The following is a 13,384-nucleotide window of genomic DNA, read 5'->3' on the forward strand; positions in this document are numbered from 1 at the left end:
TACTTTCTATTGTTTAACGTCTTGCTATTTTTGTATTTGGTTTTCCTTCCATGTGGAATTTTAATCAGAGTAGGGATACACACTTGGCATTTATTATTTTACTTATATTTTATATGTAGCCTAATCAATTTTGTTTGCTTTATTATATTTAAGTCATATTTATCATATCTGTTCGTGTAGGTTGTAGTAGGCTAAATTATAGGCTACTTTAGTATGGAAAGAGGCTCCGAAGCACTAGTTGGCAAAGCTGCCATCTATTTGTGAAAAACTGAAAGACATCCGTAACATTGAGAACTGACTCAGTACTGATTTTATATTTGGTCATGATACTGGATGAGCTTGAACAGAGAAGAAGAGAAACGAGACGCAGAATTTAAGAGAACATAAGCATTATAAAAGTTCACCAAAACACCAAAAAAATTATATATATATATATATATATTATCATATTGCAATTCTCTTATTCTGTAACAAATACTGGTAAAAAAAACCCAACAACAATTACAAATATACTGTTAAACAAGTCAGTTACAGGCTTGGTTTAATAATAATAATAATAATAATAATATATATATATATATATATATATATATATATATATATTATTATTATTATTATTATTATTATTTATTGCTCATAGGCACACTTAAGCAGGGTCAAAAAGAAAATCTTGTAAACAATATATAATATATATAACACAATCAAATAATGAAATAATAAAATTAAACTTTTTTATTAAACAATTTATTAAAATACAAATATAATAATTTATGCACTTTTGCCTATATAAGTATTATAATTATTTGTTGTATAAATAATTTACAGCAATAAATTAATTTATTGACATCTAAACAGTTTCAAAAAACAGAATGTATGTGAATTTGTGAGTGTTTGAGGTAAAAAATGTTCTCAATTGGAAAAACTTCATAAAATATATTTGTCTTGACAGACAGATTGGTATGGTAATAGAGATTGGCATAGATATGGCAATGATAATGTATTTGGTCTTGGCAGAATAAATCTGCTACGCTGCTTTAGAGCAAGTACCGAGACTTGCTACTGCCAATACATTCACAGACATGCTGCTGCTGCACATGTAACATACATGAATTAACCCCTGTAGCAAATCTATACAGGTGGAGCTGGGGAAGGTGGAGGGTTTCTGAAAGCACGCTACAGACTGCTAACAGCAAACAAGATTGGTATTTGTTTAAATGTTAAGCTCTTTGGCCACTGATGCAACACAATCAATGAGCTGTGCCATGTAGATAACGACGTGATTGCTACCAAAATGAGTTAGACCTATCAGCCTGCACCATCTAGAGTTTCATGCCAGAACTATGTAATTATGAAATATATATCCTTTTTTTTTTTAAACATGCCAAAACTTTTCTTTTAGGGGAATGCTTGGGTGGGTTTAGTCTGTAGTAAATGAATTAACTTTATATATGTAATTTAAAAAAAAAAATTATTAGAACTTCGTTCCGCTCATTTCGTTGCTATGTTCAATTCTCTTTCTGTTCTTTCGTTCTCTGTAGTAGAAGATCATCCAGGTTACGACCCAACCAATCATCAAGCCTCCTACAGCAAGAATAGCAGCTGCCCAGGCTGGCACAGAATCGTTGGGGCGATCTGCAGGGAGAAGTGGGGTGCCCGGTGCAACTGTGGTGGGTATGGAAGTTGTAGGGACATCAGAGCCACTGTTTGTTCGTGTAAAAATGAAGGGATGCTCCTGAAGAAGATACGAAGGGAAAGCATTAATTAAATATAATATCTGGGTTATTGTTCTCTTCAAAACACTGGTTTCCATTGATTATTTACTCACCTTTGTGGGACAGTTAATCTTACTGCGGTCATATGTGAAATTATTGTAGGTTTGTTTATTCCCCACAGGCTCCAGCTTAAAACCACAATACAGGAGAAGTGCTGTTAAATGCAGGAAAGCTTCTGTGAGATTGTCATAAAGGGTGTGTAAGTGTATTTACCATGTTGTTCCAGAGCGCAATAGCCATCTCTGCATGTCCACGATCAGAGAAATGAAAACAGTCCACAGAGAAGAAAGTCAGGTCGGGTGTGCCATCCTAAAGCAGAGAGAGACATTTCATCTGTTAACGTTGACCCTGATAATGAGAGTCGAGGTTTGATAGCTATTAACATATTTAAACATTTCTAAATGTGTTAATGTGTGATCTCATGAAACCTGAGCTCTGTTAGAGATGTTTTAATAAGCTAACCTCGATCATTGGAACAACAGAGTTCTCAAAGAAGGGCTGTAGCACCACCGCAAAGTCCTGTCTTCCGTCATACCGTCCCCCATACACCAGCTTTTCAGTCTCCATCTGACACAGAAAACAACACTTTTATCATTGAAGGTCAAGATAATCCAAAGCCCACTCAGGTAATCAGTTATAAATGAACTGACAACTTGAATGGCTACAAACCTGCAGATTTCTGTTGACCAACTTCATTTCATTCATTTCTGGAGAGTTCTCACGGGGATTCAGAAAACATGGACACATGTTCCTGTCACACACACAGTCATGAAAATGCTGTTGGTGTACATAAGAACATGGAAATGTACACTGATTTCAGATTAAATTGTTTATTAATTAATTTACTTTTGCAGGAGGCTGCAGCCCAGCGTGTCCCTCTTTATTATACGCAGATCATTGACCTCTAAGATTTCCACGAAATTTACCAGCACTCTGGGAACCTGCACACACACAAACACACACACACACACAAAAACATAATATAAAAATAATATAAAAATATATAATATAAAAAAGCTTTTCTATTTCTTTAGGCAAAATTATTTTCAAACTAAATTATTTTCTGCAACTTTTTATGTCACGATTCTAACTTTTTTTCCCTCACAATTCTTAGTTTAGATAATTGTGAGATATAAACTCACAATTGCAAGACAAAAGTCAGAGTTTTGAGATAAAAATGTAGTTGAGTTATAAAATCTGAATTTGAGATAATAACATAATTGAGTTATAAAATCCGAATTTGAGATAATAACATAATTGAGTTATAAAATCCGAATTTGAGATAACAACATAATTGAGTTATAAAATCTGAATTTGAGATAATAACATAATTGAGTTGTAAAATCCGAATTTGAGATAATAACATAATTGAGTTATAAAATCCGAATTGCAAGATAAAAAGTCACAATTACCTTTTTAATTTTTTTATTCTGTGGTGGAATCAAGCTTCTATAGAGGCCAGACATGTTTTCATATTATTCACTCATTGTATGAATGCGATCAGGTATGTGCATCTCTCTCACCTCATTATACAATATGTCCAGACTGTCTCTGATGTGACCGATGTACTTAGAAGGGGATAGAGAAGCCTGAGTAGAAAAAAACACAGCACACAAAGCAAAACTGAATTGTTGTTTGCTTAAAGGTGCCCTAAATTCAAAAATTGAATTTACCTCGGCATAGTTGAATAACAAGAGTTCAGTACATGGAAATGACATACAGTGAGTCTCAAACTCCATTGTTTCCTCCTTCTTATATAAATCTCATTTGTTTAAAAGACCTCTGAAGAACAGGCGAATCTCAACATAACACCGACTGTTACGTAACAGTCGGGGTGTACGCCCCCAATATTTGCATATGCCAGCCCATGTTCCCAACATTATGAAAGGCATTAGACAAGGGCAGCCAGTATAAACGTCTGGATGTGCACAGCTGAATCATCAGACTAGGTAAGCAAGCAAGGACAACAGCGAAAAATGGCAGATGGAGCAATAATAACTGACATGATCATTGATATGATATTTTTAGTGATGTTTGTAAATTGTCTTTCTAAATGTTTCGTTAGCATGTTGCTAATGTACTGTTAAATGTGGTTAAAGTTACCATCGTTTCTTACTGTATTCACGGAGACAAGACTGTCGTTATTTTCATTTTTTAAACACTTTCAGTCTGTATAATGCATAAACACAACTTCATTCTTTATAAATCTCTCCAACAGTGTGTAATGTTAGCCCGTTAGCCACGGAGCACTATCAAACTCATTCAGAATCAAATGTAAACATCCAAATAAATACTATACTTACGCAATTAGACATGTTGCATGACGAACACTTTGTAAAGATCCATTTTGAGGGTTATATTAGCTGTGTGAGCTTTGTTTATGGTGTTTAAGGCAAGCGCGAGCTCTTGGGGCGTGGAGCACGTGATTTAAAGGGGCCGTGTACCCTGAATCGGCGCATTTATAATGATAGGCAGTTAAAAAAATTAATAAAAAAAAACTATGGGGTATTTTGAGCTGAAACTTCACAGACACATTCAGAAAACATGTTCTTCGGCACCTTTAAAAAAACAACATTAACAACGACACAATGGCACATCTCTGTTAGCTAGTATCAGAATTTATTTTAGCTGCTTAAAGGTCACTGCCGAGGTTCTCTGACGTAAGAAGAAACCATTTATGATGGCGAGATGATCATCCACTCACCCGGTCATGACAGTACTGGCAAAGGTCATTTCCCCCAATAAACAGTGTCACCAGCTTCCAATCCTTCTCAAAGTCCACTTCCTGAAAAAAGAGAGTAGTGTGCCATAAAAACATTTATTTGATTAGTCTTTATTGTCACACAAAAATTGGTGGAATTTGCTTTGTGCAGCAAGTAGCTGGCACATACAAAACATATTTATATATGACAGAAGACGACAAACATTGTCATTTGTATGTATTTTTTTTATTTATTCACCACAAAATGCAAGCATACTGACCGTGCTATCCTTTAAAGCTGTGATCAGATCCCTCACTTGTGCTGGTATATTACTGAATGGAGAGAAAGAATCCATTAGATAGATACTGTAAATCATGTTTGTGTGTATATGTGTATGTGTGTTTCTCACTTGGCTTTGGCACCGCTCACTGCCATATTGAAGCCATTTGGCCTCTTACTCTTTCCTTTTGAGAAGCCGAAGACACTTGGATTGAACTTCTTAAGTATGTCTGATAACAAATAATGACACAGGGTGCCGGCGATCATTATGTTATTAAACAAGAATCAAATCTGATAATAATGCTTAGAGCAATTAGAGTCTCTTTCCTAACCAATACTGCTAATAACAACCAATATAAATTACATAAAGTGTTACATAAAAAAATACTCACTTGGCAATGTGGTGACAGTTTCCAAAGTATCATCCCCACCAATGCTGTCAATCAAATTAAACACAGACACTTAGAAAACATGCAGAGAATATAACAAATCAATTCCATAAGCATAGGTTGACACAAACTCACCTCCAGGAAACCCCTCGCTCCTCATCTGCCAACTGCAGAATGTTTTCAGCTTTTGCACCAAAGCCAGCCTGACAGATGCAAAGAGAGAGAGAGGCAATTACAGCATGATAAAACACAACAACATACACAAATATACACCCACACTTACAGTGATTGAATCTCCCAGAGACGCCACCACTTTAATGTCAGCTGGACGAAGCCTGTGAACTGAGAAAGAAATCTGATAAGGTGACAATCCTAGATACCACAACACAACTAAAAAGATAATAAATCAAGTGTATCTTTACACACTGAAAGCCTGTCTTGCCTCCTTGTCTCCATCCATAAACCTATGTACATAATTAATATTTCTACTTTTACTTGTAATTAATCCAACTAATTTTTATTTTATCCTCTTTAATACTTTTTTTCTGAGATTACAGCATGATATTTTGTAAATTCAAGCTACTTTTCATTAACAAAATATTTCAGTTTAATCTCTATAGACAATATCTTACATATACGTACATTTAAGTTTAGATTAAAAACCAATAGACAACACACTGACAGAAATACATAATCAGTGGAAGATCTTTAATCTGCTTTGCCCTTATTTAGTTAAAAAAAATCCTGCAAATGTTTCTCTCTTTTTTACTCTCTCTTACCAGATGTTGGTGTAGTGTCAGAGGGTGATGTATCTACACATGAGAAATCACTTCCCCAATTCTAAAGTGATAGGGTGAAATAATGTCATAATAAATGTTAATCACTTTAAGGCTGTATTATATTTTATTAACATCATATGTAATACATTTGTGTGACTTACTGTTGTGGGTGGAGGAGTAGGAGGAGGGGTTTCGTATGTGTAATCGCTGTTAAGATAGGTCTTCAAATAGGGAGAGGACTAAAGAAGAATATGAAACTGTTACCATTTGATACAATTATATAGTTTATTATATGTAGTAATCTCATATATTATATAGAAGTAAACGTACATTTTCTGGGCATTTAAGAGGGACACCTGCAGTAAAATCTTCTTTATCCGTCTTATTACCTAAAGGCTCCATCTGAGAAAGAGGCAAAGAGGGAGGGAATGAAACAGAAAAATTCATTTCGAGAATTAACATGCTGTAAAATAATTATAAATTTAAATTTTTGGGGGGATTTTTTCTATTGTTGAATCATATCAAATTTTATAAAACGGTTAGTTCCTGTCCTTGATTCTGATTGGTCAATAGCTGTGTTTTATTCACGATAAAACACGGCTATGACCGCTTCACCCAACGGTTCTGTGTATCACTACACAACACCCTTATCACCCACTCCTATGTTCATAATAAAAAATATGTTTAAATGTCCGATGTATTATCTTGTCCTTTTAACAGTTAAGGGGTTTTCACGTGACTGACAGCGCTAGTCAAAGCATTTGTCAGTTGCGTCTTGTTCCGTGTTCACAACAATACAGTCTTTTCAATGTAAAAGTCTTTGCTACTGACTGACACAATCATAAAGACAGTCTTTGCCGCCATCTAATGGCGTAATAATGTAACTTCTGTTGCTGTTCACGGTCAGGGACTATTTTTTCTGGTGGAAGGAAGGTTTTTCACTTTGCGTCGTGCCTAACATCGCCCTTGAGCCGTGACTTATTCACAATACAGCACAGCCTCTCGTACCTTATTGCATACTTAAATCACAATTCCAAAAAAAGTATAAAAAAGTATAAAAGCTATTTTATTGTTGAAGTACTACAGCATTCAGTCATTTACACTAAATGCAACAAATAAAATAATAAATATTTATTTTTTTATTTATTATCTATTTTATTCATGCTTGCAAGTGCATGCAAGATATTAATAAATTGTAATTGGGTTGATACACTATTCTGTGCACCTAATCCTTTTATCTCATATACTCACCATGTTGTTCCAGAGAGCCCGAGCCATGAGTGTGTGAGCTTTCTGACTGAGATGAAAACAGTCTGGAGAGAAATAGGAACGGTCAGGTGTCCCATCCTAAATAAACATGGAAATAATGACAGAATGAGAACAAGTGGATCAAGAAAGGATAGCCAGTGTAGTAAATGATTAGTTTGATTTTTGGATTGTTCAGCACCTCCAGCAAGGGGAGAAACACATTTCTAAAGAATGGCTGTAGGACCACGGTGAAGTTATCATGTGTGTCATATCGTCCAGACTCCACCAGCTCCCTCATACCACGCTGAGAATAAAACACAACACAGTATATATGATATATTCAATATTAAAAGGCAATTTAACACAGTTACAATAACATGAATAATATGACTATTTATAGCTGTATAATTGCTTTATATGAGAAATAATCAAAATGTCACATTAATAATAAATATACATACATTTTCACAAAATAAATTCATTTTCATGTAATAAGTTGTGTACCTGATAGGCTTGGTTAAACTCCTGCAGCATGCGGAATTCATATGATTCATCTTTAGGTTTCAGGACACAGCTGCACATCATACTAAAAAAATTAATGCAAAGCAAAATAATGTAAGACAAACATGTACAGTACCAAAACTTTCAGAAATCATGTCTTCTAACTGAGTCTAGCAGAAATCAGAAGAACAAGTTGTTTATAGGGCAAAACTCACTTGACCAGCCAGGTAGGGCAGCCTAAACTGGAGACCTGATGGAGGCGGCGCAGTGGAACTATATCCAGGAGCTCCACTAGATTCACCAGGGCACGAGGGACCTGGAGAAGACATGACAACTCATATAGGCAGCTGGTTGGAGCTAAACTCTGCAGGACAGTGGCCGAATTTGGAGACCCCTGCTATAGAGCATCAGAGCCAAATCTTCCTCACCTCATTATGTAATATGTCCAGAGCCTCACGAATATACTTGACAATGTTATCAGGAGAATAGTATCGCTGAGGAGAGATAAGAGAAAGAGAATGATAAAGATGGGTAGAGACACTAATTGTAGATCTATTAATGAAACTCTTATAAAAAATAAAACCGTCTCTATTAATATCAGCATACACTATCAGAGCAGTGGGCGCACATGTCATTTCCTCCAATGAAGACCGTGATAATCTTCCAATCATTCTGGAAATCAATTCGCTGAAAAGAGACAGAAATATTCAGATAGTCTGAATGATTTAGCACAGATTTAGCCTACTTTGTGCGGACTAAATATCCATCACAAGAATAGTAAAACCTGATCTCTTAAAGTTATAGTTCACCCAAAAATATAAATTCTGTCATCATTTGCTCACCCTCAAGTAGTTCCAAACCTGTATGATTCTTTGTTCTGCTGAACACAAAGGAAGATATTTGGACGAATGTCAGTAACCAAACAGATCTCACCCCCCATTAACTACCATAGTATTTATTTTTCCTAATATGTTAGTAAATGGGGGCAAGAAGAACACAAATATCTTCTTTTGTGTTCAGCAAAAGAAAGAAATTCATGCAGGCTTGGAACTACTTGAGGGTGAGTAAATGATTGATGACAGACTTTTAATTTTTGGTTGAACTATACCTTTAAGGAAAGAAAATAGTTCAAAGAACATACAAACAAACTAAATAATACCTTAATGAAAATTGGAGGGTCCAAAATATCATTAGCTCATTATGACAACATTTCCAACCACAACAGAAAAGCAAATGTGTGTGCATGTTTGAGACTAACCGAGTCTTCTTTCATTATTTTAATGACAGCACGAGCTTGAGTGACCATATCACTGCAAAATGACAAAATTGGATTTTTATTACATTTCTCTGTCAGTAAGATATTTTAAAAATAAATTAATACTTTTTTTCAGCAACGTTGCATTAAATTGATCAAAAGTGACAGTAATGATATTATATACAGTACAGTGCAAAAGTTTGGAACCACTAAGATTTTTAATGTTTTTAAAAGAAGTTTCGTCTGCTCACCAAGGCTACATTTATTTAATTAAAAATACAGTAAAAAACAGTAATATTGTGAAATATTATTACAATTTAAAATAACTGTGTACTATTTAAATATATTTGACAAAGTAATTTATTCCTGTGATGCAAAGCTGAATTTTCAGTATCGTTACTCCAGTCTTCAGTGTCACATGATCCTTCAGAAATCATTCTAATATGCTGATTTGCTGCTCAATAAACATTTATGATTATTTTCAATGTTGAAAACAGTTGTGTACTTTTTTTTTCAGGATTCCTTGATGAATATAAAGTTCAAAAGAACAGCATTTATCTGAAATACAAAGCTTCTGTAGCATTATACACTACCGTTCAAAAGTTTGGGGTCAGTAAGAATTTTTATTTTTATTTTTTTTGAAAAGAAATTAAAGAAATGAATACTTTTATTCAGCAAGGATGCATTAAATCAATCAAAAGTGGCAGTAAAGACATTTATAATGTTACAAAAGATTAGATTTCAGATAAACACTGTTCTTTTGAACTTTCTATTCATCAAATAATCCTGAAAAAAAATATTGTACACAAATATTTTGTACAATTGTACACATTAAATGTTTCTTGAGCAGCAGATCAGCATATTAGAATGATTTCTGAAGGATCATGTGACACTGAAGACTGGAGTAATGATGCTGAAAATTCAGCTTTGCCATCACAGGAATAAATTAGTTTGTGAAATATATTCAAATAGAAAACAGTTATTTTAAATTGTAATAATATTTCACAATATTACTGTTTTTACTGTATTTTTAATTAAATAAATGTAGCCTTGGTGAGCAGACGAAACTTCTTTTAAAAACATTAAAAATCTTAGTGGTTCCAAACTTTTGGACTGTACTATATATACACATATATTTAAAATAATGCTTCATATTCATTTATTCAGTAACTGGTTTATAAGTGGAGAAGCTACTCACTCAGCTTTGGCTCCTGGTACTGCTTGGTTCAGAAAACTCTGTGCAGAATCCTCATCTCCTTTTCCCGTGGCATAGCCAGTCAGTGAAGGGTTAAACTCTCTCAATATATCTAAATAACAAACAAACATTATGTTTTACCTTCATAATCATTCAAAATCTGATTCACATGTCTATCTAGGTAAAGAGAATGGTAAGGGTAAACAGATTTGGCTTGCTGTTTGTTAAGGAGGGACTCCAGCATGACACTCAACACAAGCTTTACCTTCACCCCTGGACTACTTCAAGTTATTTAGTATAAGGCAGAGATTAAAAAGCAGCTATTTATAAACTCTTGCGTGATCAGCTATCAAGTAATTAAAAAATGGCATGACTACAATCATTTCTGAGTTGATTTTTTTCCAAATCAATGACTAATCATAAATCGACAGTATTACGAGAGCTTGCACATACTTGGTAAGGTGGTAACAGTTGTTAGGTTCTTATCTCCACCGATGCTGAGAATAAAAGAAAGGGAAACAAAATGAAACATGACTGTCCACCCCCCAAACTAAACCAGCATCATTTTTCTGCACCAAACTGATGGCTTACATTATGATCAGGATAGACACTCACCACCATGACAGGCCACGATACTCGGTGAGCACACCCAGGAGGTTGTTTTGTGCAGCACCCACCCCATTACCTGCCTGTTTTTTGGGCAAATGAAATGATATCACAAAACTGCACAAAACAATGTACAAAAGTAGCATATACACTACTGTTCAAAAGTTGGGGGTCAGTAAGATTTTTTATTGAAGTCATCATGTAATCAAAATGGACAATTCTTTTTTTTCATGGAATATTGCAGTATTTATTATATTTTATTTATCTGTGCACATAATTAATGTGCCCTCATAATCTTTATTCAGTAATTTCGACAACAACAACATATTTTCTCTTCTGTTTTCTGATGATGTGTTTACTGGACAACCTGACTCACATGAGATCACAGCAATAGAGAATACGATTCTGATGTCACGCCGCGTTGAGTTCTGGGTAACTTCTTTGTTTATACGCCATCTTGACAGGATCGCGCAGCCTTTCCGTAATTGAGTTTAGTTCAGTAATTTGTTTTCTGTCATGATTGTGAAAAATTTCACCATTGTATGTCATTAATGCTGCATCGATAATGGCGATAGTAACTCTGATAATCGTTCTGAGAGAGAACTGGACAAAGAGCAACGTTTTTTGCCTTTTCTGCGTGTAAAAACAGCAAGGGAAGCAGGTCGAGGAGATGACGAGAAGACGCCGGATGGCAAATCTTTTAGTAATGGCACTGATTAAACCCACTGCATATCACTCAATAAAAGAATCACATTGCTGAGTGTTTTTTGAAATTTTTGGTTTAATAATTAACATTACCTTTTGCGAGTCTGACTCTCACTCCGCTCGTGAATTAGTAGAACTTGAACGGGGACATTCAAATGCTTTTAAGAATGAAGAAACGCTTAATGCACCGAGATAAACACTAAATTCTGTACATATCTGTTAAAGCATACTGTGTGGAGAACGCGTTGCGTTCATATTCAGGGCTCGTCTGCACATATTTTAATATAATGTCATCATAATACACTAAGCCAGCATTTTTAAAAGGTGCCCTTGCAAGGACTCACTACTAAACTGATGACAAGCTCCTAGGGTTTTGATTTTGTTTGTCATCTGTTAAAATAAATATAAAAATACAGTGTGTTCGTGTCCGTCTGTCCGCTGACTGACCCATAATCTCTGATTCTCTGGGATCGTGGAAAGGAATATTTACAATGACAACAGTTGTAGGCCTACTCAATATGCTCGTTTAAGCATCATTTAAATCATTTAAACATCATTTAAACGTTTCCAACAAATAAATGAATCGATTTTTCTCAGCGTGTTGAACACATACTTTTATTTGGATATTCATATGGCTGAAGCAGCAGCGAGCGTCCAGTGTGCGACACGGTAAACAGATGAACATTGTAAACGAAATTCTACAAAACTTCAGTGAAAAAATAAAAAATAAATAAAATTATCATGCGATGCTATAAAATAGCTTCTGTTCCCTGCAAACGATACCCTTAAAAATGTGAATGTTCCACTTAATGGCAGAAACAAAACAAAAGGTAAGCAAGTATCTGTATTCATTTCAGTGCAAGTAGTAGGGGGCGATCCTGTAAAAATGGCGGCGCCAACGATCCAATCAATTCCAGATGGACAAAATAAAAATAAAACCCCGCCACACATTTTTTCCCATTCTAGAAGCTGTTTCACTTGAATACACATTACAATAGCGAAGAAAAGACTATCACAATTTCCTTTTAATGCTAACTTTAACACTTTTATTTAGCAATGATGTATTTAAGTGACATTTGTCATGTTAAAAAAGATTTCTATGTCAAATAAAAGCCATTATTTTGACCTTTTTATTTGTCAAAGAATCCTAAAAAAATCTCAATGTTTCCAGCTTTCCACAAAAATATTAAACAGCACAAATGTGTCACGAGTAGCTATGATAAAAGCGCACGACGAAGGAGTATCCAACACTAACTGACATTACTACAGACAAGACCAGACAATGAACTAAACAAAACAACCAAATGAGGGAACTAATGAGTTAATGAACAGCAGGTGAACTGAATAAAACTGACATATAGCCTACGTGAAAACTAGCCCTGAATCCCAATGTGTGCATACTATAGACCCTATCCGCCCTAAATAGAACTGAATATTACTAATGTCACGTACTATTTAGGATGGATAGTATGCACATTGAGACGCAGGCTAGGTCAGTTGGTAAGACAGAAACAGAAACACAAAGAACACAAAAAAAAAAAAAAACATAATCCTGACAAACTGTTTTAACTATTGGCATAAGAAATGTTTCTTCAGCAGCAAATCAGCATATTAGAATGATTTCTGAATAATTATGTGGCAACGAAGACTGGCATAATGATGCTGAAAATTCAGCTTTGCCATCACAGAAATAAAAAAAATATTCAAATAGAATTATTTTAATTTGTAATAATTTTTTACAATATTACAATTTTTAACTGTATTTTTGAACAAATAAATGCAGCCTTGGTGAGCACAATAGACTTTAAAAAAAAGATTAAAAAATCGTACCAACCCCCAAACTTTTGAAGTGTATATTTGTGTATATATGTATTATCACCGTCAATGAATCACCAATCGCTGCCACCACTTTGATGTCTGCTGGCCGTAGGGCATGGACTGCAGAGGAGACCG

At 34.7% G+C, this 13,384-nt stretch overlaps 1 protein-coding gene across 2 annotated transcripts in view; it reads right to left on the reverse strand.

Moving 5' to 3' along the window:
- Window positions 1-756: 756 nt before the first annotated feature.
- plb1 (phospholipase B1) overlaps window positions 757-13,384 on the reverse strand; it is a 97,140-nt gene continuing 84,512 nt past the window's right edge. For both annotated transcript variants that reach the window (XM_048191313.1, XM_048191312.1), the window contains exons 16-42: window positions 13,311-13,369; window positions 10,736-10,809; window positions 10,574-10,617; window positions 10,124-10,232; window positions 8,929-8,980; window positions 8,277-8,357; window positions 8,099-8,164; window positions 7,886-7,986; window positions 7,674-7,755; window positions 7,369-7,473; window positions 7,173-7,268; window positions 6,252-6,323; window positions 6,083-6,160; window positions 5,922-5,982; window positions 5,426-5,484; window positions 5,278-5,345; window positions 5,146-5,189; window positions 4,884-4,983; window positions 4,755-4,806; window positions 4,477-4,557; window positions 3,296-3,361; window positions 2,619-2,713; window positions 2,442-2,523; window positions 2,235-2,339; window positions 1,986-2,081; window positions 1,826-1,900; window positions 757-1,732 (exon numbers count right to left, since the gene is read on the reverse strand). In XM_048191313.1, the coding sequence (XP_048047270.1) occupies window positions 1,472-1,732; window positions 1,826-1,900; window positions 1,986-2,081; window positions 2,235-2,339; window positions 2,442-2,523; window positions 2,619-2,713; window positions 3,296-3,361; window positions 4,477-4,557; window positions 4,755-4,806; window positions 4,884-4,983; window positions 5,146-5,189; window positions 5,278-5,345; window positions 5,426-5,484; window positions 5,922-5,982; window positions 6,083-6,160; window positions 6,252-6,323; window positions 7,173-7,268; window positions 7,369-7,473; window positions 7,674-7,755; window positions 7,886-7,986; window positions 8,099-8,164; window positions 8,277-8,357; window positions 8,929-8,980; window positions 10,124-10,232; window positions 10,574-10,617; window positions 10,736-10,809; window positions 13,311-13,369 (2,264 nt within the window). In that variant the 3' untranslated portion in view covers window positions 757-1,471. The remainder of the gene's footprint in view (window positions 1,733-1,825; window positions 1,901-1,985; window positions 2,082-2,234; window positions 2,340-2,441; window positions 2,524-2,618; window positions 2,714-3,295; window positions 3,362-4,476; window positions 4,558-4,754; window positions 4,807-4,883; window positions 4,984-5,145; window positions 5,190-5,277; window positions 5,346-5,425; window positions 5,485-5,921; window positions 5,983-6,082; window positions 6,161-6,251; window positions 6,324-7,172; window positions 7,269-7,368; window positions 7,474-7,673; window positions 7,756-7,885; window positions 7,987-8,098; window positions 8,165-8,276; window positions 8,358-8,928; window positions 8,981-10,123; window positions 10,233-10,573; window positions 10,618-10,735; window positions 10,810-13,310; window positions 13,370-13,384) is intronic.

The sequence above is a fragment of the Megalobrama amblycephala genome, linkage group LG5 (genome assembly GCF_018812025.1).
Source record: "Megalobrama amblycephala isolate DHTTF-2021 linkage group LG5, ASM1881202v1, whole genome shotgun sequence".
Lineage (NCBI taxonomy): Eukaryota > Metazoa > Chordata > Actinopteri > Cypriniformes > Xenocyprididae > Megalobrama > Megalobrama amblycephala.